Source organism: Somniosus microcephalus, chromosome 11 (genome assembly GCF_052327205.1).
Source record: "Somniosus microcephalus isolate GS21.2 chromosome 11, FLI_Smic_1.0, whole genome shotgun sequence".
Taxonomy (NCBI): domain Eukaryota; kingdom Metazoa; phylum Chordata; class Chondrichthyes; order Squaliformes; family Somniosidae; genus Somniosus; species Somniosus microcephalus.
In genome coordinates, this window is record NC_140997.1 from 19,081,174 (window position 1) to 19,104,266 (window position 23,093).

Here is a 23,093-nt window from a genome sequence, read left to right on the forward strand (position 1 = left end):
GGGCTGTGCTGTTTTCATTAACCAATCTGAAAGCACTGCCATTGCAGTGTGCTTGCCCACTGCGTTCTGATTGGCCGATTGGCCTACGTGACCTTTATTCAATGACCTTGATTGGTGACTGTTGCTGAGGTGATGTGTTGTGCATGTTGTAATCATTGACAGATTGACTTCTTCCAGCGACTGAGGAAATAATTGGGAATTCAGCACTATCTGGCTTCTGCAGGATTTTTAAAAAATTGGATTTTGAAGAGTTTACATTTACATTTATATCTTATGAACCCGTTGTACACTACACATTTTGATTACATGCCACCTGCAGGAGAAGAACATCACTATTAAGTGTCAGCCTTGGCTCAGTGATAACACTCGCGTCACAGTGTCAGAAGGCCGTGGGTTTCAAGCCCCACTCGAGAGACTTGAGCACGTGATTTAGGCTTGCATTTCAGTGCAATACTTTCAAATGTAATGTTAAACCGAGGCCCTGCCTGCTCCTGTAGGTGGATGTACAAGATCCCACAGCACTATCCAAAGAAGAATAGGGGAGGTGTCCTGGCCAATATTTAACACTGAACCAACAGATTATCTGCTTATATTCTTTTGTGGGACCTTGCTGTGCGCAAATTAGCTGCTGTGTTTCCCTACAATGATTGCAATGGTATGTTTGGTACCCATTTTGTCAGCCAGTGGCTCATTGGGCAGCACTCTCGCCTCTGAGTCAGAAGGTCGTGGGTTCAAAGTCTCACTCCAGAGACTTGAGCACAAAAATCTAGGCTGACACTCCCAGTGCAGCTCTGAGGGAGTGCCGCACTGTCGGAGGTGCCGTCTTTTGGACGAGATGTTAAACCGAGGCCCCGTCTGCCCTCTCAGGTGGACGTAAAAGATCCCACGGCACTATTTCACAGAAGAGCAGGGGAGTTCTCCCCGGTGTCCTGGGCCAATATTTATCCCTCAGTCAACATCACTAAAACAGATGATCTGGTCATGTTCACATTGCTGTTTGTGGGAGCTTGCTGTGCGCAAATTGGCTGCCGCGTTTCCTACATTACAACAGTGACTGCATTTGAAATGTACTTCATTGGCTGTAAAGCGCTTTGAGACGTCCGGTGGTCGTGAAAGGCGCTATATAAATGCAAGTCTTTCTTTCTTTTTGGTTGTACAGCCCCATTGCTCACCCCGTACAGCAGTGCAGCCATCTCTTTAAGTCTCTTGTACGTCCCACCACTGGCGAGGCATTGGCTCTACCTGGCCAACTGCTTCGAGTGTCCCTGGCTCCACTGCTGCTCCGATTGAGATCAGCCAACTCAGTAGACCAGGGATGGCACCTGGGACATTTCAGATCTACAAGGTTCAGGTCTGCAGTGCATTTATCAATTGAGTCATCGGCATAACTAGCCACTCATAGAAACATAGAAACATAGAAGATAGGAACATGAGTAGGCCATTCGGCCCCTCGAGCCTGCTCCGCCATTCAATGAGATCATGGCTGATCATCCAAATTCAGTACCCTGTCCCTGCTTTCTCTCCATATCCCTTGATCCCCCTAGCCTTAAGAAATATATCCAACTCCTTCTTGAATACATTTAATGAATTGGCCTCAACTGTCTTCTGTGGTAGAGAATTCCACAGGTTCACCACTCTCTGGGTGAAGAAATTCCTCCTCATCTCTGTCCTAAATGGCTTACCCCTTATCCTTAGACTGTGACCCCTGGTTCTGGACTCCCCGACCATCGGGAACATCCTTCCAGCATCTAGTCCTGTTAGAATTTTTAAAGTTTCGATGAGATCCCCTCTCATTCTTCTAAACTCCAGCGAGTACAAGCCCAATTGACCCAATCTCTCCTCATACGTCATTCCTGCCATCCCAGGTATCAGCCTGGTGAATCTTCGCTGCACTCCTTCCATGGCAAGAACATCCTTCCTCAGATAAGGCAACCAAAACTGCACACAATACTCCAGATGTGGTCTCACCAAGGCCCTGTACAACTGCAGCAAGACACCCTTGTTCCTGTACTCAAACCCTCTCGCTACAAAGGCCAACATACCATTTGCCTTCTTAACCGCCTGCTGCACCTGCATGCTTACCTTCAGCGACTGGTGCACAAGGATGCCCAGGTCTCGTTGCACTTCCCCTTCTCCCAATCTATCACTCCTGGAGCACCAGTGCAACGTGCCACCAAACAACCCATAATTTCTATTTACTTCTCACCTGCCTTTCAGCAAGGTAGGACCATAGACATAGAAACATAGAAGATAGGAGCAGGAGTCGGCCATTCGGCCCCGTGAGCCTGTTCCGCCATTTAATGAGATCATGGCTGATCATCCAAATTCAGTACCCTGTCCCTGCTTTCTCCCCATATCCCTTTAGCCTTAAGAAATATATCTAACTCCTTCTTGAATATATTTCATGAATTGGCCTCAACTGCCTTCTGTGGTAGAGAATTCCACAGGTTCACCACTCTCCGGGTGAAGAAATTCCTCCTCATCTCAGTCCTAAATGGCTTACCCCTTATCCTTAGACTGTGACCCCTGGTTCTGGACTCCCCCGCCTCTGAACTGCTAGATGAAAAAAGACTGAGGTCCATCTAGTTTGCCTTCTACTGTCTTGGTAGTGGCATGATACAATGATAATGGAGTTGTTGATTAGTCATAGCAATCAATCTCTATCAATTAGTCTACAACAGACCCAGACATGACATGAGAAACATCCTCAGTGGTGGTGGAGAGCTTTGGGGTCCATACGTCCAAGTCACCATTACCCCCTCAGCAAGCATGCTACACTCACCATATGACACGTTTCAAATTACTCATATAGTGTGTCCCAAAATGTTATTCTCTGAAAGAAATCTATCTAATTTGCATTTGAATGAATCAACACTAACTGCTTCCACCGTCTCCCGAGGGCACCTGTTCCATAGACTGACCACTCGCTTTCCGCCGATTAGTTTTGAATTCACCCCCCTTCGAGCGCACGCCCTGTCCACTGTTCCAGACACGGTGAAACAGCTTGTCATAGTCTAAATTGTCTAGTCAATTATTAGAGCTGAAATATCCTCGATAAACCTGGCCCATTGGACCCAAGCTCCAATTACCTGCAGTAACTGGGAATGGTGCCTTTTTCCAAGTCTTTGTCGGCGAATGGATCGACTTGAGCACAGAGCCATTCGCACTTGCCCTGGTACATGGTGTCTAAAACGTGGATAATCTCGTCGCACTTCACACACATCGAGCAGCTGTCTGTCTGTCCAGAAATATTCAGATTGACTCGAACGTAAAAGGAATCCCCGGACATGATACAGCCATCTTCCAAATCCTTTTGTAGCTTCTTGTAACCTTAAGAAGAAAGCACAGATCACTGTGTACAATTCCTAACTGATTATAATCAATATGATGGAGAAGCTCACACTCATTATCATCAGATCCCGGCAATGCGGCTCTCTCCTGGCTGATACCGCTGCTGAATTTACACAATTGTTTCTATTTCCTTGCAATCGTCTCAAGGCCGAAGCGGGCAGACGGGACCTGCTGCCAGGTGGCCGTCAACGCCACTTAATAACCAGCCACCAAGGGGGCCACGCAAGAGCACCGTGGGATGGCATACCTGTGGACTTTTCTTCTTCCCCCCCCATCTGGCAAAAACACTCGGCACCTCCGCCCTTTACAGTATGGGCAGGAAAAAAAATGGACACCATCTCCACGTGATGAATTGCGAGTGTGATGGGTCAGCGCACCGTGCCGTTGCACACGTCCCGGCTTTATCGCAAATCGTTTCAGGTAGTAAATAAAGTCCAAGAAGTGGCCTTGGTGAGACCACACCTTGAGTATTGTGTGCAGTTTTGGTCGCCTTATCTGAGGAAGGATGTTCTTGCCATGGAGGGAGTGCAGCGAAGATTCACCAGACTGATACCTGGGATGGCAGGAATGAAGTATGAGGAGAGATTGGGTCGATTAGGCTTATATTCGCTAGAGTTTAGAAGAATGAGAGGGGATCTCATTGAAACTTATAAAATTCTGACAGGACTGGACAGACTAGATGCAGGAAGGATGTTCCCGATGGCGGGGGAGTCCAGAACCAGGGGTCACAGTCTAAGGATAAGGGGTGAGCCATTTAGGACTGAGATGAGGAGGAATTTCTTCACCCAGAGAGTGGTGAACCTGTGGAATTCTCTATCACAGAAGGCAGTTGAGGCCAATTCATTAAATATATTCAAGAAGGAGTTAGATATATTTCTTAAGGCTAAAGTGACCAATGGATATGGGGAGAAAGCAGGGACAGGGTACTGAATTTGGATGATCAGCCACGATCTCATTAAATGGCGGAGCGGGTTCGAGGGGCCGAATGGCCTACTCCTGCTCCTATCTTCTATGTTTCTAAGTCGTTTTGCTTCGATCACCGCCTCAGAGCAAAGGAAATTCGGAAGATTTTCATTCTTCTGAATCTAAAATTTGAATGGTTCGCTTTGAGATAGAAAACCAAAAACACACATTGCTGGTTCTATTCCTCAAAGGAACATGGCCATTACAGAAGCTCCTAGTTGGGAAATCACGTTATTTTGATGCGCTCCAATTTAACCACGGAGAGCCTGAAAAGAATGCAGTGCACTCGGTGTCTGATGCTGTCCCTGATTTGTAGGGTGGGCTGTTTTCCCATCACAAAGCATGACCACAATTCACCTTTGAGAAACATTTTCATGCTTCAGTGTACATTATCAAATTCAATACACAGCCTTTAATAAGGATTTTCACACCTCAACGTCCAACTAAAACTTCATTCATTGTGGATTGCAGGTTAATAAATTTAAAATTGTATCCACACTCGAGTGCACAGGCAAAACTTTCTGTAGCATTTTCGAAACACTCATGAATAAAATTTGATTCCCCCCCCCCTCCCTCTGGTTTGAAGGGTATGAAGAACTAGTGCTCGGTGAAAAGCACACACAGCAAACACCTCCGGAGTTGATCCAAACTGACTGCCAATCGCAGCAACTTCTGATCTAAGAGGACGGGTACTGAGAGTGTATGGCTCAACGTGGAGAATTTCAGATAGGCACTGGGCACTGTCCATTTAATCTGTGGCTTCTGGTTCCTTATACAGTCACTTGTACAGGTGTCCTTGTCCATATTAATGACTGGCTGTTTATTTCCAGGTACAACTTGTTTTTTTTTTACAACTACAAATTAGCCTCCACCCACCTCTGTGTCCGCCAATAGCAGCATAGGAGTCTGAAAACAGTTTATTTTGTTCTCTTATTCAGGTAACACGAGGGCGGGATGTGCTATTTAGGCGAGAATTCCACATATAGCTACTTTAAAAAGGCTCAGTGATGTCCCCTGGTGGATGCCATCGCTGTTGACTCTTGATTTCACTGCCGAGAGGTGTCTTCTAGCCTATTGCCTTATCTCTGCTTTGTGCCTAGCCCGATGTCTTAGCCAAGAATGGCAGCAGGGCTAGGTTCTAGCATGGATCCCATGGCCTGCAGTGCAGTGAAGTGTAGTTTGCTGCAGGATGCCACCTCCTGTCCCAACTACTAAATTTAGATATGGTTCTGAGAAATATAGACTACAGGAAACTCTCTCTTAACCGGCAAAATTCAGGAGTAGGTTCAGGTAAGTTTTACTACATATTAGTGGCCGTGTAACCGGGGTTCCTGGATCTGTGGCCGTGTAACCGGGGTTCCTGCACCTGTGGCCGTGCAACAGGGACTCCTGGATCTGTGGCCGTGTAACCGGGACTCCTGCACAAGTGCTGTGTAACCAGGGCTCCTGCACCTGTGGCCGTGTACGGGGCTCTCGTACCTTGGTAAGTATACCTCTCTGTAATCCGGACTTTTTGATCAACCGGCACCACGCCGGTCCCGTCGGTGCCGGATAAAAAAGAGTTTCCTGTACTTAGATAATAGGCTGCTTATGAGATGTAAGGGCAGGTTTGAGTGCGTCCCATACTCGAAACAGAGACATTTTAAAGACCGGTCCAATTGTGGTAAGATATTTTTTGATGGCATTGTGAACAGATAGCACTCATGAGAGATTCTCGTGAAGGCCTTTTCACCAGCCCCTCTTCATGGACAATTAGGCTTTACTTGAGAAGAAAACTCTCCAGTTCATTCATACAAGATGGCTGCTCTTCCTCCCACCCCCTCCCCATTTCTGGTCCTTGGACCTCGTGAATTGCCCCATCAATCACCACAGCCTTGCGACCATCTGCTCTTGTCTTACTGTCAAAGTTTGCTTTGAAGTGGAGCGTCACTGGTCCAGTGCAGCGTTGTAAGGTCCAATGGGCTTCTTCTTTAGTAGATGTTTCCAAGGCAACACTTTGAGTTTCTCCCCTGATGCATCCTTCCAGCTTCAAAGAAAAAGACAGATCTCAAAATAAGGCCGCACTAGAGAAATATTCTCCTACTTCATTAAAACACGCTGTTCCTTCCACCAGGCTCTACGGTTTAAATCCAGGCCAGGTAGCTGAGATAAAAGTAATCTTTCTGATGGCTATTTAAAGTCTTATGTGAAATGGGTTTGTACAATGTTTTTCATTCCAGGTCCCTAGCTCCAGCAGTTGGTAAGCAAACGATTACAAAGCAGTGTGCAAAACGAACAGGGAAAGAAACAGATGGGACACGTGTACCGACCCCACACTCCCAGCAGGGAGCTCTGTTTGAAGGGAGCATTGTGGAGAGTCAGGGACTACAGTGTCGTAGCCCCTTCGCCAACCCTCACCCCATTTGAGTGCGTCTGCCTGTTGGGAAAGTGGGGCTGGTGGACTTTATATAAAAAGAAAGAAAGCAAGACTTGAATTTCTATAGCTCCTTTCACGACCTCAGGACGTCCCAAAGCGCTTTGCAGCCACTAAAGTATATTTGAACTGTAGTCACTGTTGTAAAGTAGGAAACGTGGCAGCCAATTTGCGCACAGCAAGATCCCACAAACAGCAATGCGATAAGAATCAGATAATCTGTTTTAGTGATGTTGGTTGTGGGATAAATATTGGCCAGGACACTGGGGTGAAGTCCCCTGCACTTCTTTGAAATAGTGCCATGGGATCTTTTACATCCACCTGAGAGGGCAGACATTGGTTTACTGTCTCATCCAAAAGTTGGCACCTCCGACAGTGCAGCACTCCCTCAGTTCTGCACTGGAGTGTCAAGTCTCCGGAGCGGGATATGAACCCACAACCTTCTGATTCAGAGGGGCAAGAGTGCTATCCACTGAGCCAGGAAGGATCAGTCACTCACTACCACTGCCAAAGTACAGCCAGCATGAAACCTCTACTAATATAACCAACCCCACCAGACTGCCAGAGGTCAGACATGCACTTTCCACTGCACTAGGCTGGGCTATGGGATGTACACTTAGTAAACCACTGGAGGTCAGGTATGTGCTAACTACTAGATGCTAGGGTACAGGCACACCATGACCAGAGCACTAGCAACTGGGCACATACATGTCTTCCTCCATTACCCACCAAGAATCAGTTACTTGAAAGCTTATAAAGGGACAGCTATATTTTTACCCGTGGTGCTGCATCTCTAGTCAAAGTTGTCACAATGGGAACCTTATAGGGAGGAAAGGCAGAAAGCACTGTTGCCCATACACAGGAACAGGAGTAGGCCATTCAGCCATAGAGTTATAGGGCTGGATTTTCATTGAGGAGGCGGGACTACAACTTTCGGGGTTGTAGTCCCGCCTCCATCGAGTTCTAGCCAACCCACGCGATTTTGACTTGATTGACCTTGTTAAGCCCGCCCAGCGGGCTCAGCAGGCCAATTAAGGGCCACCCGGCAACAGGTGACGTCACAGATTAATATTTCATCTGTCAAGACCTTTTGACAGATGAAATATCAGCGTTTCACAACTGTTTGAAGCTGTCAAACACTGACAATCAAGTTAATTCCTTCCTCTCAGGATGATTTAGAGATCTCTCCGGAACAGAAAGCTGAGTACTGCAATTTTTGACAGATCGCGGCCATTCTGCTTTCTGTGCTGGTGAGATGAGAGACTCCCGAGATCTGAAGGAAGGCTGTAAAGGTAAGTACATGTAAGTAAAACTTCCTTAAACACTTTACACACACCAAACACACTTACCTTTGCACTCATGCACCCATCACTCACCTGAACACTGGACATCTCGACCCCTCCAAGTCCTTCATCCCGACGGCCCGCCTCGCTAACTTGGCGTGGTTTGGAGCCGTCGGGAATCCCACACTTCAAGAATGAAAATAGGGATTAGGCTAAAAACTATCTGTTAACAGGCAGTTAATTGGCACTAATCCCCTTCCTGCCTCGGGGAGGCGGGTCCCAGTGTGGGTCGGGTACCCGCCTCCTTTGAAACTGGCATGGAGGCGGGTTGGGGACGGGATGGGTTCGTGCCCCCCGATTTCGAGATTTTAACCCCCCACACGCCTCCAATCCCGCCTCCACGGCCCAATGAAAATCCTGCCCATAGAGTTATACAGCACAGAAAGAGGCCCCAGAAACAGACCCAGTGATCCAGGAAACTAAAGCCCTCCCTCCTGCACCAACTCTTTAGCCACGCATTCATCTGCTCTATCCTCCTAGTCCTATATTTACTAGCACGTGGCACCGGGAGTAATCCAGAGATTACAACCTTTGAGGTTCTGCTTTTTAATCTGCTATCTAGCTCCCTTAATTCTTGTTGCAGGACCTCATCCCTCTTTCTACCGATATCGTTGGTACCAATCTGAACCACGACCTCTGACTGTTCGCCCTCCCCCTTCAGAATGCCCTGCAGCCGTTCAGTGGTATCTTTGACCCTGGCACCAGGGAGGCAACATATCATCCTGGAGTCACGTCTGCGGCCGCAGAAATGCCTGTCTGCACCCCTCGCTAGTGAGTCTCCTACCACTATTGCCCTTCCACTCTTACTCCTCCCCCCTTGTGCAGCTGAGCCACCCACAGTGCCGTGAAATTGGCTCTGGCTGCACTCCCCAGAGGAACCGTCACTTTCACCATTTTCCAACACAGAAAAACGGTTGTTGAGTGAGATGCACTCTGGGGCTTTCCTGACTACCTGCCTGCCCCCCTTCTTCTGACTGGTGGTCACCCATTCCCTCTCTGACTGCACTTTCTTAAGCTGCAGGGTGGCCACATCTAAAAACGTGCTATACACGTAACTCTCAGCCTCGCGGATACACCGCAGTGCCTCCAGCTGACGCTCGAGCTCCGAAAACCGGATCTCAAGTTGGCCAAACTGTTGGCACTTACTGCACATGTGGTCATCCGCCATACTTTTAATTAAAAAACTCTTACCTCAAATTTAAACTCTCGGCTTCTCGCTCTCCCGAACTACCTTAACTATGAACTACCTTAAAAGAAATAAACTTAAAATTGAAGAAAAAAAAGCACTCACCCACTACTCACCAATCAGCTTCTTCCCCTGCGCCGGCGTCACTTTCTGTACTGTGACGTCACTCTCGAATTCTGCCACCGCTCCCACTGCTGCCCATCGAGCCTGCTCTGCCATTCAATTAGATCATGGTTGATCTGTACCTCAACCCCATTTACCCACCTTAGCTCCATATCCCTTGATAACCTTACCCAACAGGCATCTGTCAATCTCAGTCTTGAAAGCTCCAATTGTCCCAGCATCCACAGCCTTTTGGGGGCAGATTGTTCCAGATTTCTCCTACTCTTTGTGTGAGAAAGTGCTTCCTGATTTCCCTCCTGACCGGCCTGGCTCTAATTTTAAGATTATGGCCCCCCTCGTTCTCGATTCCCCCACCAGAGGAAATAGTTTCTCCGTATCTACCCTAACGTGTTAAACGCCTCGATCAGATCACTGCTCAATCTTCTATACTCAAGGGAATACAAGCCAAGTTTATGCAATCTGTCCTCATAATTTAACCCTCTACGCCCCCAAACAGAGAGGGTACCGTGTCCATCTGTAGAGTGGTGATGCTCAGTAAATGAGGCTACAAATTATGACCCCCAAAAAAAACTGCACCCAAAAAGATCAGAATTTGGGCCACGTCAACCCAGTTTAGGTCTACAGTTAGGTTGGTCCGTCATGCTCGGTCCCAATCCAGGTTATAACAAATAGCCCACAACAGAAAACTACTGTCTCACGGCAACAACTGGCACTTAAAAAATATTAATCGGACCCTTATACAAAAAGAAAATACTGCAGATGCTGGAAATCTGAAATAAAAACAGAAAATGCTGGAGAAGCTCAACAGGTCAGGCAGCATCTGTGGAGAGAGAAACAGAGTTAACGTTTCAGGTCGAAGACCTTTCGTCAGAACTGGAAAAAGCAGGAAATGGAACAGATCTGCCAGCTTTTTTCCAGTTCTGACGAAAGGTCATCGACCTGAAACGTTAACTCTGTTTCTCTCTCCGCAGATGCTGCCTGACCTGCTGAGTTTCTCCAGCATTTTCTGTTTGTATTTATTATTAATAGGACCCTTATTTGACAGCGCTCTAATTCTGGAGTCTTCCTTCATAAGTCTCTGAGTGTTCAACTTGCAGTGATTGCGTGCATCATTTCTCTCAGTCCCCAAACAGGCTAGACCCAAGAGAAAGGAGTCACACGCTTTAGAGGTACTGACACCATTAGCTTTTTTTTCCTTGTGTTTAAACAGATCCACGGGTCTCTGCAAAGGCAACATGATCTGCTATTGCTATGGCAATAAATATTAAGCTACAATTGCCTTAATTTCTCAAAGGGCTTTTTCCCAAGACTAGCATGTTGCACGTTGGACTAGCTGGAAATGGAGTTTTAATTCCACGGGTAAGGTTTCAGCCTCTGAATAAAAAAAAATCACCTCCCGTACCTTGAACCTTGTCATTCAAGATTAATTAAGGCCTCTTTGTAAATTCCTGAGCAATTTAAGTACCTTTGTTAAAAGTTAATTCCCTTCTAATTAATAATTCTAAAGTAAGCTGCAGATAAAATATTTATATTATATAACAGCCTTTCTGAAATACAAATGTTTACACTGAAGGAAAGACATCAGAAATCTCACTGGCGTGTTCAGGATTTTAAGAGTACAGATGAACTGAACCCAATTGACATGTTTGACCCCATCACAAACTCTACAACAATGGGATACTGACTCAAACTCAGAAGAGAGAAAGTGAACAGACAGGTTAGAATTATCTACTTTATACCGAAGGTGGTGGGGGAGACCAGAACTAAAGGGCCATAAATATAAGATAGTCACTAACAATTCCAGTAAGGAATTCAGGAGAAACTTCTTTACCCAGAGAGTGGTGGGAATGCGGAACTCGCGACCACAGGGAGTAGTTGAGGCGAATAGCAGAGATGCATTTAAGGGGTGTGGTAAACCACTTTATCGTTACACTATAGTTATCACTGTTGTATTGTTATCACCGTTGTATCACGATACGAGGTCACCTCTTGTCGCGCTGTTATACCTGGGCTGACCACCTCCGACTCCGCCCATGGCTCCACCTACCTGCCCAGGTATAAAGGTAGTCGACTGGCTGGTATTCCTCCTTGTTGGACCCGATCACCCACGAGGGTGGGCTCTGTTATTTAGTCAATAAAAACCTTTAGTTACGTTCCTAACTCGTCGCCTTTTATTGGACGAATTGATAGGTATATCAATTTTATTGACTAAATTTTAAAGATGTCTACTACTGGCCAGCCAGAAGCCCTCCCAGAAGCACAGCCACACCAGCCGGCTTGGCTGCAAGCCCTCAAACCACCGTACCTGGATCTAAACCCACAGGCAGCAAACGCAGCCCTCAACTTCAAACACTGGCTGGACTGCTTCGAATCCTACCTGGAAGAATCCGGCGCCCCGCAGAGATCCAAACTAAGACTTCTGAACGCCCAAGCGAGCCCGAGAGTATACGCACTCATACAGGACACGACTACGTACGAGGCCGCTATCAACCTACTGAAACAGCAGTACCGCAGCCCGGTAAATTACATGTACACCAGGCACCTCCTAAGATCCCGCCCGCAACAGCCAGGAGAGTCTGTAGCTGAATTTTTACGGGCGCTAAGAGCACTCGGCAGGAACTGTGACTTTAAAGCGGTGACGGCTGTTGAAAATACGGAAGATAATATCCGCGATGCCTTTGTGAAAGGCCTACGGTCCGACTACTCACGGCAAAGACTGCTTGAAGCTAAAGACCTCGACCTGGACAAAGCTGAAGCCCTCGCTCTCTCCCTGGAGGTGGCCCATCAGGACCAGGAGGCGTTTTCCAGGTACTGCTCACGACCCTGGGACTCGGGCCCGACCCCTACCGCAATACCCTTCGCAGCGCCGCCCCCGGGACCTACCTCAGCGTCGGCGTCCCGGACCCGACCGGGCCCGCCACCCCCGGTACCGGCTCCGACATCGGGCACCCGCGATCGGGCCGCCGGCTGCTTCTTTTGCGGCCAGGAGAAGCACCCGAGGTCGCGCTGCCCAGCCAGGAACTCTACCTGCACAACCTGCAGGAAGAAAGGCCATTTCTCTAAGGCCTGCAGGAGCGGATCTTCAGAGGCCAGCAGTGCCTCATGCGAACTGTGGGGGCGGCCATCTTCTTTCACGGCAACTGAGGCCAGTATCCCCACACGTGAGTCATGGGGGCGGCCATCTTTGATCAAGGCAACCGACCCCAATAGTGCCTCATGTGAATTATGGGGGCAGCCATCTTCTCCGCCATTTTGTCCTACCTCGTGGGAGACGCCATTTTACCCACCACGCCCGACTGCCACCGGGCCCCCGGACCCGACGACCGCCTCGCCCGCAGACGACAACGACTCGCTTACCTACACGCTAGCCTCCGTCACTCTGGATCAAGCCCGCCCACACCACCTGTCCAAGTCGATGATGGACATCAAAGTAAACGGCCACGCCACGACCTGCCTGTTCGACAGCGGAAGCACGGAGAGCTTCATCCACCCAGACACGGTGAGCCACTACTCCCTCCCTGTCCTGCCAACGCGCAACCGAATCTCGATGGCATCGAGGTCCCACGCCACGGACATTAGCGGCTACTGTGCTGTGACCTTGTCGGTTAAGGGTACAGAGTATAAAAACTTTAAACTCCTCGTCCTCCCCCAGCTCTGCGCTGCCGTCCTACTAGGGCTGGACTTCCAATCCCACCTCCAAAGTGTAACCCTAGCATACGGTGGACCCCTCCCCCCACTCACAGTCGACAACCAGCGAAGGTTAAACCGCCCACCGCGTAACACCTGCAGCCTATCCACCCTCAAGGTGCCGCCACCTTCCCTGTTCGCTAACCTCACCCCCGACTGCAAACCCGTCGCTACCAAGAGCAGGCGGTACAGCGCTGGGGACAGAGCTTTCATTTGCTCTGAGGTGCAGCGTCTCCTGAAGGAGGGCATCATCGAGGGGAGCAACAGCCCCTGGCGTGCCCAGGTCGTGGTCGTTAAGACCGGCGATAAAAATCGCCTGGTCATCAACTACAGCCAGACCATAAACAGATACACCCAGCTGGACGCATACCCCCTTCCCCGCATATCTGACATGGTCAATCAGATTGCACAATACCGCGTATTCTCGACCATCGACCTTAAGTCGGCCTACCACCAACTCCCTATCCACCCCGAGGACCGCCAGTACACCGCCTTCGAGGCGAATGGGCGCCTATACCACTTCCTTAGGGTCCCCTTCGGTGTCACCAACGGGGTCTCGGTCTTCCAAAGGGAGATGGACCGGATGGTTGACCAGAACGGACTGCAGGCCACATTCCCCTACCTAGATAACGTCACCATCTGCGGCCGCGACCGGCAGGACCACGACGTGAATCTGGAGAAATTCCTCCGTACAGCCCAACGGCTGAACCTCACCTACAATAAGGAGAAATGTGTGTTTAACACCTCGCGCCTTGCCATCCTTGGCTGTGTAGTAGAGAACGGACTCATCGGCCCCGACCCCGAAAGAATGCGCCCCCTCATGGAGCTACCCCTCCCCCACTGCCCTAAGGCACTTAAGAGAACCCTGGGGCTCTTCGCCTACTATGCCCAATGGGTGCCCAATTATGCGGACAAAGCCAGACCCCTCATGAAGTCCACATCCTTCCCCCTTACGGAGGAAGCGTGCGCAGCCTTCTCCCTCATTAAGGGAGACATTGCCAAGGCCACTATGCACGCAGTGGATGAGTCCATCCCCTTCCAAGTCGAGAGCGATGCATCCGACTTCGCCCTAGCCGCCACCCTTAAACAGGAGGGGAGACCGGTGGCCTTCTTCTCAAGGACCCTACAGGGCCCTGAGATCCGACACTCGTCGGTCGAGAAGGAGGCCCAGGCGATTGTGGAGGCGGTACGACGCTGGAGGCACTACCTGGCAGGCAAACGATTTACCCTCCTTACCGACCAACGTTCGGTCGCTTTTATGTTTAATAACAAGCTGAGGGGCAAAATCAAGAATGACAAGATCTTGAGGTGGAGAATCGAGCTCTCCACCTACGATTATGATATCTTGTACCGGCCAGGTAAGCTGAACGAACCCCCCGATGCTCTGTCACGAATTACATGCGCCAGCGCGCAAAGTGATAGACTTCAGACCCTCCACAACGACCTCTGCCACCCCGGGGTCACCAGACTTTACCACTTCATTAAGGCCCGCAACCTGCCCTACTCCATCGAGGAGGTCAGGACCATAACCAGGAACTGCCAGACCTGCGCCGAGTGCAAACCGCACTTCTTTAGGCCGGACAGAGCAAGCCTGATCAAGGCCACTCGCCCCTTCGAGCGCCTGAGCATCGACTTTAAGGGGCCCCTCCCGTCCTCTGACCGTAATGTGTACTTCCTCAACATTGTTGATGAGTACTCCCGTTTCCCCTTTGCCTTCCCCTGCCCAGACATGACCAGTACCACGGTCATTAAATGCCTGAACGACCTCTTCGCCTTGTTCGGGTTCCCAAACTATATACATAGTGACCGGGGCTCCTCTTTCATGAGCGAGGAACTCCGTCAGTTCCTACTAGCGAGAGGTATTGCAGCAAGTAGGACCACCAGCTACAACCCCCAAGGGAACGGCCAGGTGGAAAGAGAGAACGCGACGGTATGAAAGGCCGTCCTCTTAGCCTTAAAGTCTAAGGGCCTCCCAACCTCCCGCTGGCAGGAAGTCCTCCCGACAGTGCTGCACTCCATCCGGTCACTACTTTGCACTGCCGTTAACGCCACCCCCCATGAACGAATGTTTGTTTTCCCCAGGAAGTCGACTACGGGAACCACTCTACCAACCTGGCTGACCTCTCCGGGGCCCGTCTTGCTGCGAAAGCACGTGAGGGCCCATAAAACAGACCCCCTGGTCGAAAGGGTGAACCTCCTGCACGCCAACCCCCAGTACGCCTACGTGGCTTACCCAGACGGGCGGGAGGACACTGTCTCCTTACGAGACCTCGCACCCTCGGGCACTCCGGAGACACCACCTTTACCCCCCCCCACCACCCCCCCAATTCCAGCCCAGGTAGACGGCATGCCGGAACCCCACGAGCCTTCGCCGACCACGCAGACACCAGCACTAACACCGGATAATGCAGCACCGCCGCTGCGACGATCGGAGAGGCTTACGAGGCCTCCGGACAGACTGACATACCAGAACTGGTAGTACACTTCACCCCGCCGGACTCAAATCTAAACAAGGGGTGAATGTGGTAAACCACTTTATCGTTACACTATAGTTATCACTGTTGTATTGTTATCACCGTTGTATCACGATACGAGGTCGCCTCTTGTCGCGCTGTTATACCTGGGCTGACCACCTCCGACTCCGCCCATGGCTCCACCTACCTGCCCAGGTATAAAGGTAGTCGACTGGCTGGTATTCCTCCTTGTTGGACCCGATCACCCACGAGGGTGGGCTCTGTTATTTAGTCAATAAAAACCTTTAGTTACGTTCCTAACTCGTCGCCTTTTATTGGACGAATTGATAGGTATATCAAGGGGAAGCTAGATAAACACGGGAGGGAGAAAGGAATAGAAGGATATGCAGATGGGGTGAGATGAAGAGGGGCGGAGGAGGTTCGTGTGGAGCATAAACACTGGCACGGACCAGTTGGGCTGAATGGCCTGTTTCTGTGCTGTAGACTCAATGGCCTAGAAATTGAGTTTTGGCGCAGCCAGGGCTTTAGCGCCGGAAGTTAGTGCCGGAGCTAAGTCGCGCTGGTCGGGCCCAAAATTCAATAGTTCTGCGCCCAAACGGCTGCCGGCGCTGCTGAGAGCTGTTTGCGCCTGAAAACTGGCGCAACGCGCTGAATTTCGGCGCTATTCCGGCGCTGCGGCGCCCGCTGCGGTGCGGCAGGTTCGGGAAGTGCAGGCCTCCTCCTTCCCTTAAGGAGGAGCTGCCTGCACCCGGCCGCGGCCCGCGAAAATCTTTTTAAAAATGAGCCCGGCACCTCGGACAAGTGCCGGGCTTGCTTCTGTTCCGGGGGGGGGGGGGAAGTCCGGGGAGGGAGCTGCGGCCAGGCGGCCGGCGGGAAAGCGGCCGGCCGCCGCGGGGCCTTTAATGCGCCGGCGCAAAGTCATGTAAGACTCTGTTGCCAGAGTCTTAGTTGCGGCTGCCACGGGCGAGGCGGCCGCAACTGAATTTCGGCGCTGGGGCCCGTCGGCATGGCAACCGGGACGCTGCGCACACCGATGACGTCATCGGTGCCGGCGCAGCGCTACCGGTCTACCGCGGCGGAAAGGCCCCAGGCAATTTCGGCGCCGGCGCCAATTGCAGCGCTAGGCCCTCTAGCGCCGCAAAATCGGCGCTAAGGGCACTGAATTTCTAGGCCAATGTAATTCTATGTAAGGTGGTGGACATGTGGAACAGATCACACAAGGATGCAGCGGGCGCAGATATTGTTGGCACATTCAAGGCAGAATGAGATCAGTGAAAGCATTGGAGGAGTATGAGAGGTAGAATAGCGTGTGGTACCTTATGAAGCTCGGGGGACCAGTCAGTTGGACTTTAATGGGCTCATCCTGTTCTGTACATTTCTCTTGTACAAGTAACAAAAGGTAAATTATTGAGATGGACTAGATAAGCTGTTCTTCATTAATAGATCAAGTCCTTTCACAGACCCATTTGTCAATGCATAGGAAGGAGAATAGAGAATCATACAGCACAGAAGGAGGCCATTCGGCCCATCGTGTCTACGCTGGCTCTTTGAAAGAATTAGTCCCACTCCCTTGTTCTTTCCCCATAGCCCGGCAAATTTCCCTCCATCCAGTATTTATCCGATTCCCTTTTGAAAATTACTGTTGAATCTGCTTCCAGCGCGCTTTCAGGCAGCGCGTTCCAGATCATAACAACTTGCTGCGTTAAAAAATTCTCTTAATTTCCCCCCTGGATTTTTTTGTCATGATGAAAGTCAAAGCTGAATGAATTTTTCGCTGAGGCCTGTAAGGATACAGCACTAAAGAGCCTTCCCTATCTTTCTGTGGAAAAGAATGACCATTTACATAGCGCCTTTCGTGTCCGCAGGACGTACCAAGGCATTTCACATACAATGACTTACGTTTGAAATGTAGTCACTGTTGTTAGGCAGGCAAACACGGCAGTCAATTTGTGCACAGCAAGATCGCATAAACGGAGCAACAAGATGGTGTTGGTTGAGGGATGAATGTTGACCAGGTCACTCTGAGAACCTCTTGCTCTTCTTTGGGAAAGATTTAACCTCACATCCAAAAGACAGCACCTCTTGTAATGCAGCATTCCCTCGGCGCTGCACTGAAGCGTCAGCCTAGAGTAGGTGCTCAAGCTCTTGAACCGACAACGCTCTGACTCAGAGGCAAGCGTGCTAACCACTAAGCCAAGCTGAGTGTCCACACATGGATATAGAGTTGAGGAGGTTTTAGACAGTGGTACAGGATGACTCCAGCTTGTCTCAACCTCTGAAATGCATTCTGGTTAAAAGACCTCCAACCTGCATCATACAAGTCTCAGCATTGTCAGTTTGCTTGTAATATAAATGATTTGTTCCAATTTACATTTGTTTGTATAATGGTCAGTGGCCTGTAGCTATTACTGGACTGCGTACAATCATCCCACATTATAATGTACCTATCAATAGATATGCAACAGCATGAGAATAGCACTTCTCCTACTGTGTCAGAGAACTCAGATTGCTTCTCAGGTTTTCAATCAGGTGGATGTTTGATTATCTGTATAGTTTTCAAAATGCACTCACATTTTCCATTTTAAATAGATGCAATCAATGTTCTCAATACTGACACCAGTGTGAATTAGCATTTATATCAGTCAATTCCTTTTTTTTTGTCCCTACATCAGCCACTGGAACGCCATTGGGCTGTGTCACGAGCAACGGTCCTCAAACCCTGCCTTTCTCCCAGATTGATTAGCACGCCGAATCTTACCAGAATCAGCTGGTGCCCTTCCTTCAGCCCCGCCTTCTCCGCGGCAGAGCCCGGCTGTACCGACTGGATGAAAAGCCCTCTCTCGTTCCCGCCGACAACAGAGATTTCTGATACCAGGTCGTCACCGCTGAGTGTCGTGTGCAGCATATGTTTCAAAGGGTTGCTGATCTGGGTGGCTGAGGTCACAGATGGACGGAAAGGTCTACAACGATACATCGAAGAAGAAAATCATAGGCACTAATCATTGGTGTTTATTAGAGTGTTGCAAATGCAGACAAAAGGAGAGGTAATTCTCAAAGTTTCTCATCTACGAACCTGTAAGCTAATGAGAGTTTGTGATCCATTTTACTGAACATCTAATTATCAAATAAAATTCCAATCTCTGCTGCTGTTTCCCATTAAAATTCATTGGGGGGGTGAATTTTGAACTTTTAACGCTGGGTGAAAAATGGGTGACTGTGAATTTTCAGCCTGTTTGTCAGCTTGACTGATTTTCTTCCATGTGCTATCTTGGGATAAGAACATAAGAAATAGGAGCAGGAGTCGGCCATTTGGCCCTTCGAGCCTGCTCCACCATTCAATGAGATCATGGCTGATCTTCTGCCTCAACTCCATTCACCGGCCCTATCGCCATATCCCTTGATGCCCTTACTAGTCAGAAATCTATCGAATTCTGTTTTGAATATACCCAATGACTCAGTCTCCAGAGCCCTCCGGGGTAGAGAATTCCAAAGATTCCCCACCCTCTGAGTGAAGAAATTTCTTCTCATCTCAGTCCTGAATGGCCTACCCTTTATCCTGAGGCTGTGGCGCCTGGTTCTAAACTCACCAGCCAAGGGAAACATTCTCCCAGCATCCACCCTATCAAGCCCTGTAATAATTTTGTATGCTTCAATGAGATCCCCTCTCATTCTTCTGAATTCAAGAGAATACAGGCCTAGTTTACTCAAATCTCTTCTCATACGACAGTCCCACCATCCCAGGAATCAGTCTGGTGAACCTTCGTTGCACTCCCTCTATGGCAAGTATATCCTTCCTTAGATAAGGAGACCAAAATTGTACACAGTACTCTAGGTGTGGTCTCACCAGGGCTCTATATAATTGGAGTAAGACATCTTTACTCCTGTACTCAAATCCTCTTGTAATGAAGGCCAGCATACCATTTGCCTTCCTAATGGCTTGCTGCACCTGCACATTCACTTTCAGTGACTCATGATACTTAACATCTGACTGAACAGGCAGTTTATTGTCTCACTCAAAGGATGGCATCTCCAACAATGCATTATTCCTTCAGCACTGTACTGCAGTGCTCAACGTTCTGACACAGAGAGAGTGAGAGTGCTACCAACTGAACCAAACTGGCAGAAAGAAAACCACAGGCTGCCTCACAGTGGTATCTCTCACACGTGACCTTGCCAGCTTCAGATATAGTCGGGTAGAGCTTGACTTCAATGCAATAGTGTAAAACGGGTGATAGCGAGTCGGCAGCCTGTTTTATGTCCCTCCCCATTTTTACTTATATTGACTTCAATGGCTATCACACGCTTTACACTATCACACAAGGTCAAAATTACTCCCAGTGGGTTTTACCAGTTCTCAACCAAAAGTCACGAGGAAAATTTTAATTATTGGGCTGGATCTTGCTGGAAAAATGACACCATGTTATGCTGTAAGTTGCGAATCTCCAGAACTTGCTGGTTGATTTACGTCGCTCCGCCTTTTGCTTTGCACAAATGGCATCTCGCCCTTAATCTCCCCATTATTTTTAAGAGCTTGCTGGATTTGCACATTAATTACTGTTAAACTTGCCACAGAAAGTTAAGTCTGGTAATTAACAGTGTAAGCACCATTTTTAATGACACGATAATTATGAATGACTGCCAATCAGCCTCTCTGGCCCAGAAATTGAACAATTAAAACTGTGGAGTCTCATTCGTTCAGGTGGTAAATTGTTGTTGGAGATTTTTAAAATGTCAAAATTAAGATGTTTTAATTACTTTACCTTTCTGTCTCTTTTTTCTCTGTCTCTTAATCCAATCTTTCTTTCCCACTCTTTATTTCTTTCTGTACCTGATTTGACTCTAATTTACCCTCCTTCTCCATCGTTCCTCTGTTTCTTTCCCAATCCTTAAATCTCATTGGTTAAGGAGATACACTATTTGTCCTGTTGTTCATCAAGGTCCCAGATGCCCTGTTGCCCTTGCGTGCGCCGTTATTAGCTCGCACCCCCAGCAAGCTACAGTGCAAAACTTTTTGAGCTGAAATGTGTAGAAAAAAGTCTGACTAACGGAGCACGCTGTGAGAATGCCCCGCTCCAGCCAAAATCCGGCTTGGAATATATCCTTCCGTTGCAAATGCACCAATAATGGAGAGGCATTGGCAACAGCCATGGAGAATGCACACACCATTAACTTAGCTGCTGTTCTTGCTAAATATGCAAGAAAAAATGGGGAAAATGAAGGTAGAAAAAACAAAGATATCTATAACCAAAGTAAAGTGCTGCACAGTTGAGTAGCCATGCTCAGAATACTTATTAAAACTCATTATTTAATCACCCATACCTTTCCAAGGAGAATTTTCTGAATATGGAGTTCACATGGTCTAATTCACATGAATCTAAAGCTTCGGATTGATGGGACGATGATGATGAGTGGATGGATGGTGGTCCATGAGAGATCCTGTCCTGATATTCATCTGGTTCACAACATAAGACCAATTAGTAGTTTGTGGTGGTTTGTCGATATATCGCAGAACTGAGCAGACACTAGGAACATAGGAAAAGGAGGAGGCCATTCAACCCCATTCAACCCCTCGAGTCTGTCCACCATTCAATTAGATCATGGTTGATCTGTATCTTAACTCCATTTGCCCGCCTTGGTTCCATATCCCTTAATAACATTGCCGAACAAAAATCTATCAATCTCAGTTTTGAAACTGTCCATTGACCTAGACGCAACAGCTTGTTGGGAGAGAGTTCCAGATTCCCTCGACTTTTAGTGGGAAGAAGTGAATCCTGACATCACTCCTAAATGGCCTAACTCTAATTTTAAGGTTATGCCCCCTTGTTCTGGTCTCCCCCTGCCCCCACCAGAGGAATTCGTTTCTCTCCATCTACCCTATCAACACCTTTAATCATCTTAAACAACTTAATTAGACCACCCCTTAATCTTCTATACACAAGGGAATTACAAGCCTAGTCTATGCAATAAAAACAGAAAATGCAGGAAATATTCAGCAGGTCAGACAGCATCTGTGGAGAGAGAAACAGTCAACGTTTCAGGTCGATGACCCTTCGTCAGAACTGGAAAAAGTTGGAGATGGAACAGATTTTTAAGCAAGTGTAGGGGCGGGGGGGGAGGGGCAGGGAGGGGGGGAGGGGCAGGGGGGCGGGGAGGAAAGAACAAAAGGGAAGGTCTGTGATAGGATGGAAGGCAGGAGAGATTAAAAGACAAAAGGGATGATGGTGCAAGGCAGAAGGATATGTTAATGGGACAAGGAAAGAAACATGCAACCTGTCCTGATTATATAACTCTTTAAGCCCAGGTAACATGCTGGTGAATCTGCGCTCTACCCCCTCCATCGCCTTCCTGAGGTACTGTGCCCAGACCTGAATGTAGTACTCAAAATGGGGTCTAACAAGTCCTTTATAGTAACTGCAACGTAACTTCCATTCACCCTGAGTCACCCTGAACATGTAGATCACGCACTCCCTCTCCACCTCCAAAACGAATTGCATGAGTCTGTTATCAATGCTTGGCGCTAATCAGAAAATTAGTACAAAACACAAGTTACCATCTGTCTCCATTTGTATGGCATCAAAGGTGTAACAGCAGATGCTATCATTGTCCTCCTCCGTTATACTGTCAGAAAACAGAATAACAAGTGATGGCTGAGAAATCATGTGAGAACAGAGAACCACCAGGGCCATTTTGTACTTAATATTATATTGAGCAGCAGCATCATCACAACATCACTGCAAAGTCAGGCATAATCCAAGGGCTAAAGTCACCCGTTCTCCAGGCACTGAGAGGCCTAACTTGCAGGCCTTAAAGGGATGGGTAGATCCGTCCCCTCGCCGCTCCCTCCCGGCATCCGCGCATTTAAAGGGGCAGGTGTCGGGCGGCCATTTTTATTTTGGCCGACTCCAGCACCTGCCCCCTTTCACTTTTTTCCTCGGGGGTGCTGGCCGCGATCGCTCAGCCTGGCCCTCCTCTTGAGTGCCGGGCTGTTTTCACGGCACCCCCGCTCCCCGGTGGTCTAGCAGGGCCCCGGTGCGTGCAGTGCTCGGCCCACCCCCGTTAATCGGGGGGAGGAGGCCTGCAGTGGCGCGGCACTACGTGCCGATGCGCGTGGCGCCGCGATCTTCAGCAGTAGCGCCCCAAGGAGGAAGAGCGTTTCCAGTAGCGCCCACCTCCTGCTTGGGGCGGCACTTCTAAATTTCCGGCAGAGCGGCGCTAACTTTTTCGGGGCACTAAAATTTCCCCCGCATGTTTTAAAGGGGCTAAAAGTGAACTTACCTTACTTCACAGGTTTTTAAATGTATAAATTATTGAAAACATTTATTTTTCTGTTTTTTAAAACTCTTACAGGCATATGAATTTCATGGGCATTCGCTGGGTTCCGCCCGCGGATGCCCTTTTCCCGGGGACGCGGAGGGTCTGTCAAGAAAATGCTTGGCAGATCGCAAGTTCTGGGTTTTCGTGCCTGCGCCACGCATGCCTAAACCCAGAACTTGCGTGGCCCTTATGGGCGCGTACGCACCTCGTACACACCCGTACAGGCCGCAAGTTAGGGC

At 48.9% G+C, this 23,093-nt stretch overlaps 1 protein-coding gene across 1 annotated transcript in view; it reads right to left on the reverse strand.

Annotated features, from left to right (window-relative positions):
* card11 (caspase recruitment domain family, member 11) overlaps nucleotides 1-23,093 on the reverse strand; it is a 262,608-nt gene that overhangs the window by 45,267 nt on the left and 194,248 nt on the right. The window contains exons 13-17 of the mRNA XM_086000284.1: nucleotides 22,091-22,158; nucleotides 20,860-20,992; nucleotides 18,299-18,500; nucleotides 6,214-6,340; nucleotides 3,090-3,330 (exon numbers count right to left, since the gene is read on the reverse strand). Coding sequence (XP_085856410.1) covers nucleotides 3,090-3,330; nucleotides 6,214-6,340; nucleotides 18,299-18,500; nucleotides 20,860-20,992; nucleotides 22,091-22,158 — 771 coding nt within the window. The remainder of the gene's footprint in view (nucleotides 1-3,089; nucleotides 3,331-6,213; nucleotides 6,341-18,298; nucleotides 18,501-20,859; nucleotides 20,993-22,090; nucleotides 22,159-23,093) is intronic.